The 13,999-nt window shown below is 41.3% G+C and overlaps 1 protein-coding gene across 2 annotated transcripts in view; it reads right to left on the minus strand.

Moving 5' to 3' along the window:
* nup188 (nucleoporin 188) overlaps window positions 1–13,999 on the minus strand; it is a 28,087-nt gene that overhangs the window by 9,924 nt on the left and 4,164 nt on the right. For both annotated transcript variants that reach the window (XM_079524718.1, XM_079524717.1), the window contains exons 8-30: window positions 12,465–12,584; window positions 11,946–12,157; window positions 11,244–11,358; window positions 10,437–10,637; window positions 9,786–9,875; window positions 9,583–9,648; window positions 9,342–9,461; window positions 9,128–9,254; window positions 8,565–8,723; window positions 8,346–8,472; window positions 8,047–8,134; window positions 7,318–7,394; window positions 7,091–7,205; window positions 6,616–6,736; window positions 6,144–6,210; window positions 5,302–5,427; window positions 4,675–4,915; window positions 4,051–4,257; window positions 3,213–3,382; window positions 2,301–2,370; window positions 2,130–2,197; window positions 1,391–1,589; window positions 1,031–1,108 (exon numbers count right to left, since the gene is read on the minus strand). In XM_079524718.1, coding sequence (XP_079380844.1) covers window positions 1,031–1,108; window positions 1,391–1,589; window positions 2,130–2,197; window positions 2,301–2,370; window positions 3,213–3,382; window positions 4,051–4,257; window positions 4,675–4,915; window positions 5,302–5,427; window positions 6,144–6,210; window positions 6,616–6,736; window positions 7,091–7,205; window positions 7,318–7,394; window positions 8,047–8,134; window positions 8,346–8,472; window positions 8,565–8,723; window positions 9,128–9,254; window positions 9,342–9,461; window positions 9,583–9,648; window positions 9,786–9,875; window positions 10,437–10,637; window positions 11,244–11,358; window positions 11,946–12,157; window positions 12,465–12,584 — 2,964 coding nt within the window. The remainder of the gene's footprint in view (window positions 1–1,030; window positions 1,109–1,390; window positions 1,590–2,129; window positions 2,198–2,300; window positions 2,371–3,212; window positions 3,383–4,050; window positions 4,258–4,674; window positions 4,916–5,301; window positions 5,428–6,143; window positions 6,211–6,615; window positions 6,737–7,090; window positions 7,206–7,317; window positions 7,395–8,046; window positions 8,135–8,345; window positions 8,473–8,564; window positions 8,724–9,127; window positions 9,255–9,341; window positions 9,462–9,582; window positions 9,649–9,785; window positions 9,876–10,436; window positions 10,638–11,243; window positions 11,359–11,945; window positions 12,158–12,464; window positions 12,585–13,999) is intronic.

Raw genomic sequence — 13,999 nt, forward strand, 5'->3', positions numbered from 1 at the left:
AAATGAGAAAATGTCACTGCTGATGGACAAATAATATAAAGCAATGAACAACAGTAGATCAGTGGTTTTCAACCCTTTTCATATCAAGGCCCATAATGACATTTAGCCTCTCAGACCCAAAACATAGAATATTAGCATCACTCCCAATCTTCCGCCGCAGTCTGAAAACCCACCTTTTCAGACTCCATCATGGCCCATAGCACTTACCCTACCCCCTTAGATAGCATCTTTGTAGACTTAGATAGCATTTGAGACAGACTTTTAGCATGTTATGTAGACAGCACTATAATTGCATTGTATGTAGTCATAGCACGTCATAGTACATATGTATAGCTTAGTATAGCATATATGTATAGCATATATGTATAGTTTCATTATATAGATATTCCACTGTTACGTTCTTAGCTTACGCATGTTTCATGATAAATGCTTTTTATATATGTGATGTATTCCCATGCTTTTTGTTCTTGCTTAATGTAAGTCGCTCTGGATTAAGAGCGTCTGCTAAATGCCTAAATTGTAAATTAGGTCGTTGTTGGAAGGCAAACGCTGCTCAAAATAACAATTCCTCTACATTCGCTCACTGTGTAGACTTATTGGAAATTAAGTAATGCAGATTTTTGAACAATAATTTTACTCTCGAGAGTTAACCCATTCAGGCCTGATGTCGAAATTTAAAAAAAAAAGTTTTCTAAATTATGACAATTTTCGGAAAGATTTGAGGCACATTTTAACGATTTTTCAAAAATAGCAGACCTACAAGTTCATGAGCTTGTAGATCTGCTATTTTTCAATAGCTAAATTATAACATAATGTTTAAAACGCTAACGCTAACGTGACATGGATGTGTTCCAGGTCTCAATGGATTAAAGATCTAATAAGGGTCCGTTTGGTTACCAATACCAACTCTCCCTCATTTTACTGGGGACCACCTGGAATCCCTTCAAGGACCACTGCTGGTGGTCCCCGGACCACTGGTTGAAAAACCACTGTTTTGGATGACAAGAACTTAATTATCCTGGTAACTCACAGCTGCTTTGGTGCCATCCAGGACGTCCATGAAGAGCTTCAGTCTAGTCGAATCCTCCGTCAGGTGCATGACGTCAGACTACAGGCAAAGAACACACATCATTTAGCTCTAGAACAGGGGTGGGTAACTTTGACGATGGAGAGGACCCCTACAGTTCCACACTCACTCCAGAGGGCTCACATTGCATATAGTGTCATATCAAAAATAGCAGACCTACAAGCTTAAGCTTTTGACCTTGAGCTTGTAAAAAAGAATTCAAGATTTCAATTCCAATATAGCAAAAATAGCTAACCTACAAACTCAAACCAGTTTAAACATTTGAGAACAAAGTGGTTTGCCGTGTCACTCATCAAGACATACGTGGCTGGTGGACAGGATGAGCAGCATCCTCCAGGCCGAGATGAGCATCTGGGTCTCAGAGAACGACTGGATGCCCTCCTCCTCTTCCGTCTCCGCCACGTGGCTCACCAACGCCTTGACGTACTGGGACCAGTACTCGTATCGCCTCCCGTTGGAGAACCTCTGCAACGCGTCCTTCAGGGACTGCTCCAGGGAGCCACTGACGCCACAGAGAAGAGAGGCCAACGTTTAGTGCACAGGCCAAAGCAAAGACTAATCTCACAACTGAACGTCACTATGTGTTGTTGTGAGCTTGTGGATTGGCTATTTTCGCTAGTCATCTTTGCACCCGGTCATACGGACATGGAGTAAAAAATTGGGGATTTATTTATGAAACAAAATCACACCCATGTGAAGTGAGGGGCGCTCTTATCATATTCATCATCTCATTCTGGCCATTGTCAATGGCATTGTGTTAGGACACACACACACACACACACACACACACACACACACACACACACACACACACACACACACACACACACACACACACACACACACACACACACACACACACACACACACACACACACACACACACACACACACACACACACACACACACACACACACACACACACACACACACCTCCTATGAGGCCCCTCAAAAATACATAACATAAAATATGAACATACAAGATTTCTGCCATACAGCCACGTTATAGAAACCATAAAAATATTAAGATGGAGAAATTACCTGACAACATAGTAGATCTCCAGGCCAATTATTTTCATAACAAAAGCACAGGTTTCCAGAACACAAGGCTAAGAGGAGAAAAATGTAAGACCATTAAGTTGACACATCTGAGATGCCTTTAATCAATATGGATGTATATTAGTCTATCAGGTTGTAAAAGTAAGTAAATACCTCTGTGGTGTCAGGAGGAGACGTGAGGGTTCCAAACAGAGGAGTTGTCAAATTTTCCCAAAACTTCTCTCTATGGAAAAGCAGCCATACATTAACTGTAATCAATCATCCATCGAATAAGAAATCCACATTCTAGGGGTGCAACAGTTAATGAAATCAATTATAATAAAGAAGCGATAATTTAACCAGTAAGCTGCCCTGAGGGCGAGAAACGACCAAAGGGTGAGGTCCCACTGAAACAACACTTTGTTCTTAATACGGCACAGTTGAGAAGCAGGAGTTAAAACTATTAATCTGGTTTCAGTGAGGTCAGATGTAGAGTTGCTGGCCGGCTCCATATATGCAGATCTAGTATGTCAAACCATGATGTAGTACTGTATGGCTATCAAGGGTTTGATGAGGTCAGTGTCGTGATCTTCATATATGGAGATCCCAGTAAAAAACAGGTATGGCCAGGGTTCATGGCCATATATAGCGTGTATTGAGTGTAGAGGGTTTGATGATGTCAGTTGGAGATATGGAGACAGCCATATATGGAGCGTGTCACGAGGCGTGACTCACGATATTCCCATATATGGAGGCCCAACCGACCAACTGACCGGTTTTGCAAGTTTTCATAGTAATCTGCGACCTTCGGTCGCAATAAAATAATTGATTCCAATTTTGGGAATGGGGCAAAATAGGCAAAGACAAAATAATTCCAAAAAATAGCAGATGTACAACCTTACAATGTGTCTTGTGAGCTTGTAGATCAGCTATTTTCACTATTTCCGCATGACGCCGTTGTGCGACGAAGTATAAAATAACAGAAAAGTGTTAATTCGCAAAGAGAAAGAAAATAGTTGATAGTTGCAGCCCTACCACATTCTTTCCCTGGTCAAAATAAATATTAGCCAGAGACAACATGCTTACTTGGTGCGTAGGACAGAGATGGCGCTGTCCCTCCGATCCTGCCAGAGGGCCAGAAGGAAGGCCAGGGCGGCCCGGTGAAGCAGAGGAGGACACCAGTACTTGCCCTGCTGCTTGGAGTCAATGAGATCCAACACCACCGCGAGACAGCTCCATTCTCCCAAGAGGAACTCCTGCAGTGCGGGCAGGCCCAACAAATGCCATGAAGTCACCAGAAACATTTTGGATCATTTAACAACAGGAGGAACCCTAGCATCCTAGGAGAAAATAGGCCAATATTTGCCGAAAATAACCAATCTACAAACGCATTGCAACAAAATGCACTCTGAGATTGTAGCAGCTATTTTTTTTGCTTTTTGACATACAAGGAGGTGTACACTACAGGGTTAGTATACACAGAAGTGAGTGTCAAAGATTCTGCCCTGTCAACAGATTACATTTTAGGGACTTGAGGTACACATTTTAGTCAGTTTAGTGTTAGTCTAGTTTTAGTCGAATAAATATCATAGGATTTTAGTCGACTAAATCCACAGTTGATTTAGTAGACTAAAATATGGGCCTCGATGCCATCGTAATGACTGATTTTACACTGACGCGTTGTGAGCTTGTAGATCTGCTAGTTTCAGCTTTCAACCAAGTGTAAAATGACATTTTAGTCTAGTAATAGTTTTTATTTGATGAAATTGTCAATATATTATGTAGTCTCACTTTTAGTCATCATAGCTTAGCTTTATTTAGTTTCGTCAGTGAAAAAAAAGGTAGTCGACGAACATTTTTTGTCATAGTTTTGGTTGACAAAATCAACGCTGCTTCGGCGCTCACAAAAAAAAGGTCTTCTCACCTTTGAGCCCTCGCTTCCATCTTTGACCTCCAGATTGAGGAAGAGCTCGATGAGGCCAGGCTGAGTCTCCACGGCCACCGTGAGGAACTCCAGGATCATCACTTTGATCCTCATGTCCTCCGTCTTGCTCTGCAGTCGCGTCAAGAAGGCATCTCGGATGGCTGCTGCGTCGCTGCCCAGACACGCATACACAGACATGGGCGCCACCTTAGGGACAAAACACAAAGACCATTTGGGGTAATGTGTCAAATCCTTTTTTTTCTCCTTTTTTTTTTACGAAATGTGGACTGGAGATGACTGAAGTCATACTGATGATGTCATAGTACTGCAGTAACAGTCTAAAAAGGCTTAAGTGGTTAAAGGGACATTTCACTGCTGGAAGAAAGTGCAGTCACTCAATGTTAATTATATCGGATATCGATTTCGGCCAAAATGTCTCATCGGCACATCCCTAGTTGCTTGTGTCCTAAACATCATAAGATCTGGTTGCAAAAGGGGTGAAGTGGCGCTTTAATGAATTGGCTGACATAAAACATATATACATTTTTAAAATTGATTAAAAAGCAGAATAAAAAAAAGCACTAAGAAAATAACTAGCTGCAATCTTATGTCGAGCTGCCTTACCGTGGCAAGCCTCTTCAGCAACTGGATGGCCAGACGTGGGAGAGCGGGGTCATGTTTATGGTAGATGTACTTGGCCAGGACAGCGATCAGGTTGGTCCCATGGCCCCCGTGCTGGGTCAGGGCCTGTTCCAGCGGGGACACCACGTCAGAGGGCGGCTTCAGGCGGATCACGTTGTTTGTGACGGAGAAAGCCAACTTCACCGTCTGGATGAGGATCTGACCTGGGCCTTCAGAGCCACCACTAGAAGATTTTTTTTAAAGAAAAAAGGCAAAGATATATCAGTTTAATAGTGAACACAAGTTCAAGATCAACAACGTTAAAACGTGAAAACATGTTTTCTTTTTGAGTGGTGTAAACACTCCTACAACTGGCTTTGTTAGTGCAGAAAAAATGAGCATGGTTGCTATGTTCACCCTGTTCACCCGGGTGTGATTTCATTACATCAGACATGATTTCATTACATCAGACAGGCTATATTACACCACTCAGTTCACACGGGTGTGATTTTTATAAATAGAAATGGGGAAAAAAGGCATTCAACAGACAGTTGAAGTAGCAGAATATATACAGTAGATCTGATACTGGGCAGGATAACAATAGACATCATTGTAATTATTTTGTCATACCTGCCGGGCTGTGCGGCTATAACCATATCGATGGTGTCTACTCCAACCCCCATGATGTTGACCACGGCCTGGCCTGCTTCAGTGTTAGCCAGGCTATAGATGCACAGAGACTGCAGGGTGGGAGTGCTGGAGCAGGAGAGAGCATGGACATTTGGTTCTATGAAGGCTGGTGAATTGCAGAGAGTATTTAGCAGCATCCATATAGTCTGAAGAACTAGAACTGTCTCTGGCTTGGCTCATGTGATAAGTGCTGTCAAACCCTGAACCTGACCATACAGCCTTGATATTTGTGTTTTTTCAATAGGCCGAAAACTGAATTATCGGCACCTGCTAAAACCGAATATAACTACTTAGATTTCAACTGAATAATGAAACAACCGTGATTTGAGCTTACAAGCTTAATACAGTGTACTGTAGTGGCAAGAAAATAATTGTAAGCATTACATGCTTTTCTCCAAGATAGTTATTTTTCAAGAAGCCAATAGTTTGTTAGTCTTAAAATGACTCTAGCTTGCTAGTATCAACAGTACTAGCAAACATATGAGTATCTTGTGGATAATTTGTTCAAATTCGACTGTAAGCACACAATCATATAAGTGCATGCAAATCAGAATACAACAAACTCCTGGCAGAGATTAATATGATTATAATAGGACTTTATCTCAGGCAGGGATCAAAGTACAGAAATGTTAAACACTACTGGATGTTAAACAGTTTAAATAGTAGATGGATTGTTACCACTAACTATCCCAAAGCCATAATGTGAGAATGCAAAATTCTTTGCCTCAGTTAAAGGAACCATTTATTGCATGAAACATTAACTGTGGAGATATCATTCTTACCTGACTTGATCCTCTCCCTCTGGAGTGAGGTTGAGAATGGCATGGACCAGCTCCAAGATCAGACAGCCTGCATTAAACAAGAACAGTAGCAGCAGGTTCACTTCATTTACATTACACTAATGTAATAAATAACCATACAGCCACTGCATCCTCATCTAGAGGCAGACCGACTGCAGATTTTTGCGTCAAAAAACAATTTGAGAGCTAGCCCACTGTCTACTGATGTTTAGACGGACATTGTGAAATTGTGCAACAAAGTGGAATCAATAAGAAACTTTTCAAAGTTTCAAAATTCCAATTCCAATCTACAGTAGTATACTACCTTTGAAAACCTTTTTTTGAACTGCCTATAATGATATGCCCTAAACACCAGGTTCAAATTGGTTACAAATCATAATAATTGGCATAACTGCCGATACCAAGAAAAAGTAATGCGTCATGTTGTTACATCCTCTCGTAAACGTCCTCTCACCTATCCTTTCTCTGACACCATAGGTGTTGTAGCGCCACTTATGGTAGGTGGGCAGCATCTCCTTCAACACCAGCAGTACACATGGAATCAGGCCTTTGTTCTGAGTGCTGCCCAGCTGACCCTGGGATTAACAGAACAAGCAAAAACATTTTAGAGTTGTTATAGGCAGGTTGCTATGCATGGTAAGATCACAAATGCATGTGAATGAGTGTCAACTAAAGTAGTGTTATCGTTAATTCAGTGTTTCTCAAACATGTTCATGTCATGGACGGATATGCATTTGACCACGGACACCCATTTGAAAAGATTTTGTGCCAGGATTATTGAAACAAGTATTTTCAAAGTGTTCAAGGTTTTTCAAAATGCTTCAGTTAATTTAGCTGGAGACTCCGCCAACGAACAACTGGCAGTCTCTGGACCTACATTTTAGAACCACTGCACTAATTGATGTGAAATTCTTTCAGTAGTACGCTACCTTGACTAGGGTTGTGATGAGGCGCAGGAAGGCAATGGTCACAGCATACTCTCCCCTAGGCTGCTCGATAAGAACCAGGAGGTTCCCATAGTTACCTGCCTTCATGCCTTCGGCACTGCAAAGAATACATTTGGTTTTATTAAATAATTCCCCTTAGCAAAAATGGAATACCTCATTCTCCTATATATTTGGTAGCTCTCCATTAAAGCCATTCAAACTCCAGGTACCTTATGCATTGGGCCATGTTGGTCAAGGGGCTGGAGGCGAAGGGGAGGAAGCCTGTGTGATGCAGACTGGACCATACCTGAAGGAAGAAAGGCAAATGTGGGTCAACTATATTAGGTTAAAGGCGTGACTTATTAGGAGTGTAATGGAACATAAAATTCACAGTTCGGTTTGATAAAGTAGAGGGGCGCTAACCCCTCCAATGCATGGCTTTCGGAAATTACGTCATAGGCCAGCCAAGTCCATGGACTTTTAATATTTGTTTAGGGTAAATTGTGATGGAACATCTTGACTTACATCTTGTAATACAGAACATCAACATGCACCCCAAAATCTGGGCTCCCCTCACTTCACAGGAGTGTGATTTTATTTTAATACAAAGCTTTCAACTATCGTATCGTACTTCTTTTATGGAGAGGCTTTTTGGAGGCAAGCGTAGAATAGAAATAATAATAGACAGATGCCGGATACATTCATACATGCAGTGAATAAGGGAAACACTGAAAGGGATTTGTTTAAAACCCTGCATTCTCCACTATTGACTATCCATGGATACACTACAGTGATTTATTTTGCACCGTTTGAATCTTCTGGGAAAGGCTATATAATGCTTTGAGGGTTTTTAGTTGCATCTTGACATGTTCGAGGTATGATAGAAAATATCTGTGATGTTACACCTGTAAAAAAAAAAACATAGCCAATACATCTACATGCACATTCAGAGTGCCTACCTTCCCTGGCATCCTGGCAGCCAATGCAATAAGGCAGTTTACACAAGAGGCGATCACATCCACTGGAGGGTTGATGACCGATGTTAACCTGATGGATACATGGATAAAAAGTATATTAAATAGATTCATAACATGCAAGTCAAAAGTATACTATGTTTTAACAAGAGAAAACACAATTAGCTTTTAACCACATAAGCTCTATATACACTAGATCTGCAATTTTCAAGTAGATAATGTTCAGCCAGTGAACTCAATGGAATGACTAGTTAGCTAGTAGGTACTTGTAAGGAGCAACTTGCCTCTGCAGCAACATGTAGATTCGAGATGTAAGTGGCAACAGACAATCGGACACAGTCCAGTCTGTACTTATGACCTTGTGGACCAGATCCAGGATGGGCTTCACACGTTCACAGTGAGCCATCACATCTACAGAAGGGGGAAAAGGGTTCATCGTTTACCGCAACACCACATTCAATACGGTTTTGAATTTGTAATGTGTTTGGGTCCAGTCAGGTTACCTGCCGTTGAAACCACATGCAGCAGCATCTCAACCTCACACGTGAAGAGAGTCCATGAGCTGTAGGAGTAGTCCCAGCGCACTAGGTAGGCCTGGTCACTCCGCACCCCCACCTGACCAAACACTCCTTGAGGCATCCGCAAGTTAGTCTGTCCCAGGCCTGAGGGTCAGGACATACCAGCGGTCAGATCAGAGGGCGCATTAGCAGAAAACAGCTACATAGTTCAAAATGAATCCAAGCAACACGCTTTTAGGCAAGTTCAAATTGCATTTAAAATTGTGCAAGACTTCACTTAAAATTTAAAAAGTTTAGTTTATCGTCACCTCATAAGTTTACACTTACAGTAATACAAGAGTGGGTGAAATTTGTTTCCAGACAAGCTTCCACGAATTCAACCAAAGTAAATCATAAGAAAAAGGAAAGCGTACCTCTGTCTCAAGCACAGGAGACATAGTTTAGCAGAAGACATACAATAAATGTGAGTATATTCACATTTATATATGGTCATAAATACATTTAGCGACAGTGTGACAGCCTGCATCATAACCATCAACCACACTAACCAAAGGGGTAGAGGAGCTTGGCTGTCTGTCTCCTCCACAGTGTCTCGTCATCTTTGGACACGATGTCATTGGGCTTATGTTTGTAGACTTCTGTGTAGAAGGACATCTTGTCTAGGAACGTGTACACCTGTCACATAGAGGTAGAAATCTATGAACACATTTCCAGATACATGATATAATGTAGGTTTATGCATGTGTGTGTTTATGTCAATACCCTTTTTGCCGTTGACTTGTTTGACAGAAGAGCAGTCAGGAGCTGTAACAGGGGTCCTATTTTGTGAGGGAACATCCCGACAGCACTGTCCAGAATCATTCCTAATCCCATGTTGGGCTTCTGAACGAAAGAAAGACGGAAAGCAAAAAAGAAAAATCACAGTTCCATGTGGCAATAACTATACTAAAATTATTTGCTTCTTTTCATCAAGAAAGGCTGTCTCAACTGAATTTCTCCTCACCATTTCCCAAAAGACCTCGGCCAGGCTGGGAGCAGAAAGGACTTCACAGGCAGTGTTGATCAAGTCCTGTGGAAGTAATGTGTTACTAGTGGTCTTTGTAACATGATGTCCATTTGTAACTATGAGAATGTACAAAAGACCCTTACGTGTTGATTTGAAATTACGTTAGAAAACTACTGGCCTAGAGACTGTTTCTAGGATACCTGTTGGTTGCCCAGAGTGTCTTCTTCAAAGGATGTGACGACAAAAGAAAGGAGGCCATAGATGCACATCTTTGCTGTGCTTGCTGTGCACTAGAAAATAGACAACACACAACACACAGAATAGGCTACATGTCATTTGAATGTATAGTTAACGGTACAGGTAGCAATAACATGAAAACAGGTATGTATTTTAGGCTTGTGCAATATAAGGAAAGGAACATGTTACATGATTGTGCCACTCCGATAGCATTCAAATGTTTGCAAAAGTCAAACAATTCTTAAGTGCATGTCTCAGCTCTCTCAGTAGTACTTTATATTCCCAAGAGCATTTCGCAACAATGATTTCTTCTGCAGTCCTAGCATTGCCATTTGCCAATAGTTGCCCTTGCCCCAATATGTTTTATATCATGGGGTAATTGGTAAAATTAATACATTTGGAAGAAAGTGAAAAAGGTAAAGTAAAAAAAGTTAATTAAAAAACGTTATGTTACAAAATACTTAATTGAAAAAGAACAAGGCAGGCATGCAATACATTTTTTTTTGAAGGTGGGCAAAGTGGAGGGGTGTGAATGACATATTACTAGACATACATTTTGGGACATGTATTTATTATTTATAAAACATCCCAAACGTATTTTCCTGTTCCCTTACATTATTCCCAGAGACGCCCAGGCCCTGCAGCATGGTGGACAGGTACTGGAAGACCCCCAGCTGCAGGGAGGCGTTGCCTATCTTCCTGATGACAGGGCTGGATTCATCTGGCTTCAGCGTGTGTCTCAGCAGGACCCAGGCCAGCAACACAGGCCCGTGATGAGGAATGTCACCGAAGGTAAGCAGCAGCTGGTCCATTTCCTGGGAGGGAACATTTATCTCTTACATATTTCTAAGAAGGGAGTTTTGGGACCCAAACTTGTAAATAGCTGATCTACAAGCTCACAGCTCGTTGTGGTGCGACGTGTTGTGAGCGTATTTTCACTTCTGTCTTTTTTCCTAGCCTTTTTAGGACATTATGCAATTCATGAAGAAATTACCTAATTTTAGACACAACGGACAAATGGTGAAATATTTTAGCAATAGGATCAAGTCACTGCAGATCTTTGCTCTAGTTCCATTAGGGCTGCACACAGTTTCAAAATATTCTGACACCACCAGACATTTGGACCACAAGTCAAATCCAAAGTGTGGAAATTTGGGGGATCAAGGCAGCACTGTGTATGCCTTGATCCCGCCTCTAGCTGCCGCTGATTGGCCAGGCCGTTTTGTGGCCGGGCATCAAGTCTGCCTGAGAGTTCCAAGATGGGAGCAGGAGGGGGGGAACCCAGTGTACTCTCTGCTGCCCCATCTGGCGGAGTCAGGTTAGGGGTTACTCCCTTCAGACAGAAAATGTATGTTCACCGACTGATCAATTTAAAAACGGCTGATGCAATATCTGCTGTATATTATAGACTCGAATCAAACCTTGCTGACGTCAGGAGTGTTAGAGAACTGGTGCTGCTCAGTGCTGTCCTCCAGGGCACATTTATGAAGAAAGTCTACGTCCATTCCCTCAACAAGGATCAGAGAGCTAAAATTACTGCAGCCAGACAAAACATAAAAAAGGAAGAAAAGCATAAAACAAAACATTGATTAGTTAATAGATAAATAATACAGGCTAAAATAAATTACTAATGCTGGACAACAGTTTCCTTTCTTTCTGTAAATGTCCTCAATAGGATTGATATTTGATTAACCTTCCTCTTACACTTGGGGATTTAGCATTTTATTATGAAGCAAAAACGATAGAGGGTCAGTTTCAAAGTTACAATTATCCTTTTCTTTTTACCCCGTTTTGGGCGGGAACCCCTTTTTTGGTGTTAACATTATGTTATGCTTTAGCTATTGAAAAATAGCAGATCTACAAGCTCATAGCGCGCCACCGAGTGGCGTGCTACGAGCTTGTAGGTCTGGTATTTTTGAAAAATCGAAGAACGACTGACATAGAAACGTAGCTTTTTCAGAAAACTGTCAGGATGTATTAGACATTTTTAGAATCTGATCTCAGGTCAAAATGGGTTAAACACTGCAATTCGAATATGCCTCCAGTGAACCTCTGGCCAGCATTTAGAAGATGAGTCCCCTCAATTCCCAGCTAATGAGAAACACACACACACAGTTTCTTACCCGATGCGCTCGACCAGAGTATCCATGCTTTTGTCCACTAGGTGTCGGTTGGTCTGCCGCAGGCCAAAGCCCTGTTCCTTGAACATCTTCGTAAAGCTCAGCAGGTCAGTGGGACTCATCTCAAAGTATGCATAATACAAGAAGAGGATCTCCAGCAACAGTGACTGTTCTCTCAGACACTGCAGGAACCACCGAGACACCTGCCTCTCCGTCTGGAAGCCCAACACAATGCTTTATATATGTAGTAATATCATTATCTATTAGCACATTGACTTTTATCTAGGTCACATCAAATCTCCATTTCTCCGATTAATTGTGACGTATTCCCCCACCCCTCATAGGAAGAGGACATCTGAGGATGTAATTACATTAAGTCTGTCCAAATTATGCAATTTGAACTGACCAGTCCTAAACTACACATTTTATCTGTTTTATATGTACAGTAGCAAAATACACACACACACAACCCCCCCCCCCCCCCCCCCCCCTGTGGTCAGAATTTTGTTTTTGTATTCTTACCATAAAGTTTCCATGTGTTTCCCATGTTGGTGCCTCCGCTTTGAATAAGTTCTCAAACTGAGACTGGTAGCTGCTAACCAGATCCTTCTCCAGTTTGTTAACACAATTTGAGTACTCTGCCTGTACAGAAACACAAACCATTAAATTACAGCAAAGTACAAATACAGTATTGTCGCTGTCTGTCAGGCGGAAACATTTTACATGGAATAAAGCAAAATAAGATAAACTCACGAGTCACGACTGAAATGTTTTGTCAGGTCAAATCTAATTCTGTGATTTGTGAAACAGCAAGAAAGGAACTAGCGCAGAAAGAACTAGCGCAAGAAAGGAACTAACTTGGAAACAAGTTCTTGAGCTTAGCCCAGATACCCTGGGTAAATATAGATTTCATTTCATTTCATTTCATTTCATTTCATTTCATTTCATTTCAGAAACAATTAGCACAATGTAAAAATATATTTAGGCATTATCCTATGATCTTGCTGTTCTACATAAAGAAGTTGAAGAAATTGAATATTGAGGCTTAAACCTTTGCTTTTATGAATTATCCAAGACTACTCAAATTTTCAGGAGTGATAATAGATTATACGTTTTCCTGGAAACCCCATATAAATTATATCCGATCTAAACTAGCGAGAAGTGTTGGTGTCTTGGGCATTGAGATGCCTGGAGGTCTTTGACCGAAGCGTTGCTTTAATACGGTGTGCGGGTCATTATGTACTTTTTGTGCATTTCTTTTACGGAAGATGCTTCTGAAAATGTATTCTATTGTTAGTTTGACCACTTTGAAAACTTCTTTAATCTTAAAATAACCAAAAAAACGTGTTGTGAGCTTGCTGATCGGCTATTTTGCCGTGGCAACTGAGAACTTCAATCCATCTAAAACCATAACTTTTCAGGAAATGGAATTCATTGTAGTTATTTTGTAACAAACTATTACTATACTTTTCATTGGTTAAACCCTAAGGCCCTTAAAACAAGGCTCCAGACTTCCCAAAACAAACTGGTCAGGCTACTACTTGGCCTCACTCCCCGGACCGACCTAACCCCTGCCCACTTTGACAGGCTGGAATGGCTTAGGGTTGATGACAGAGTACAGCATCTTGCAATGGGTCTGGTCCACAAGATTTGATACACCACAAAGATACCCATGTCTAAATACTTCCTTAATGTCAACGAAGTTCACACCTACAACACCAGTGGGAGTTCAACAAACCATATTCAACCCAGATTCGGCACAAACAAGGGACTAAATTATTTTCGCTCCTATGCCACCAAAATGTGGAACGCCCTACCAACAGCCATTAAGACATGCGACTCCCTTGACTCCTTCAAAACCACTCTCAAAGGGCACCTACGGGCACCTGCAATTCGTAACTGGCCCCCGTAAAATCTGAATCCCCCCGCCCCCTTACTGTATGTTTACTTTCCCTTTTTTTTCCTCCTTACATGATTTCCTGTTTTTTATATAGAAGTGTATATTTGTTCGTCTCAAAATGTTTGATGAATTGAAAAAGGTGGACCGTTGTAAACAA

Source organism: Electrona antarctica, assembly GCF_951216825.1.
Source record: "Electrona antarctica genome assembly, chromosome: 16".
Taxonomy (NCBI): domain Eukaryota; kingdom Metazoa; phylum Chordata; class Actinopteri; order Myctophiformes; family Myctophidae; genus Electrona; species Electrona antarctica.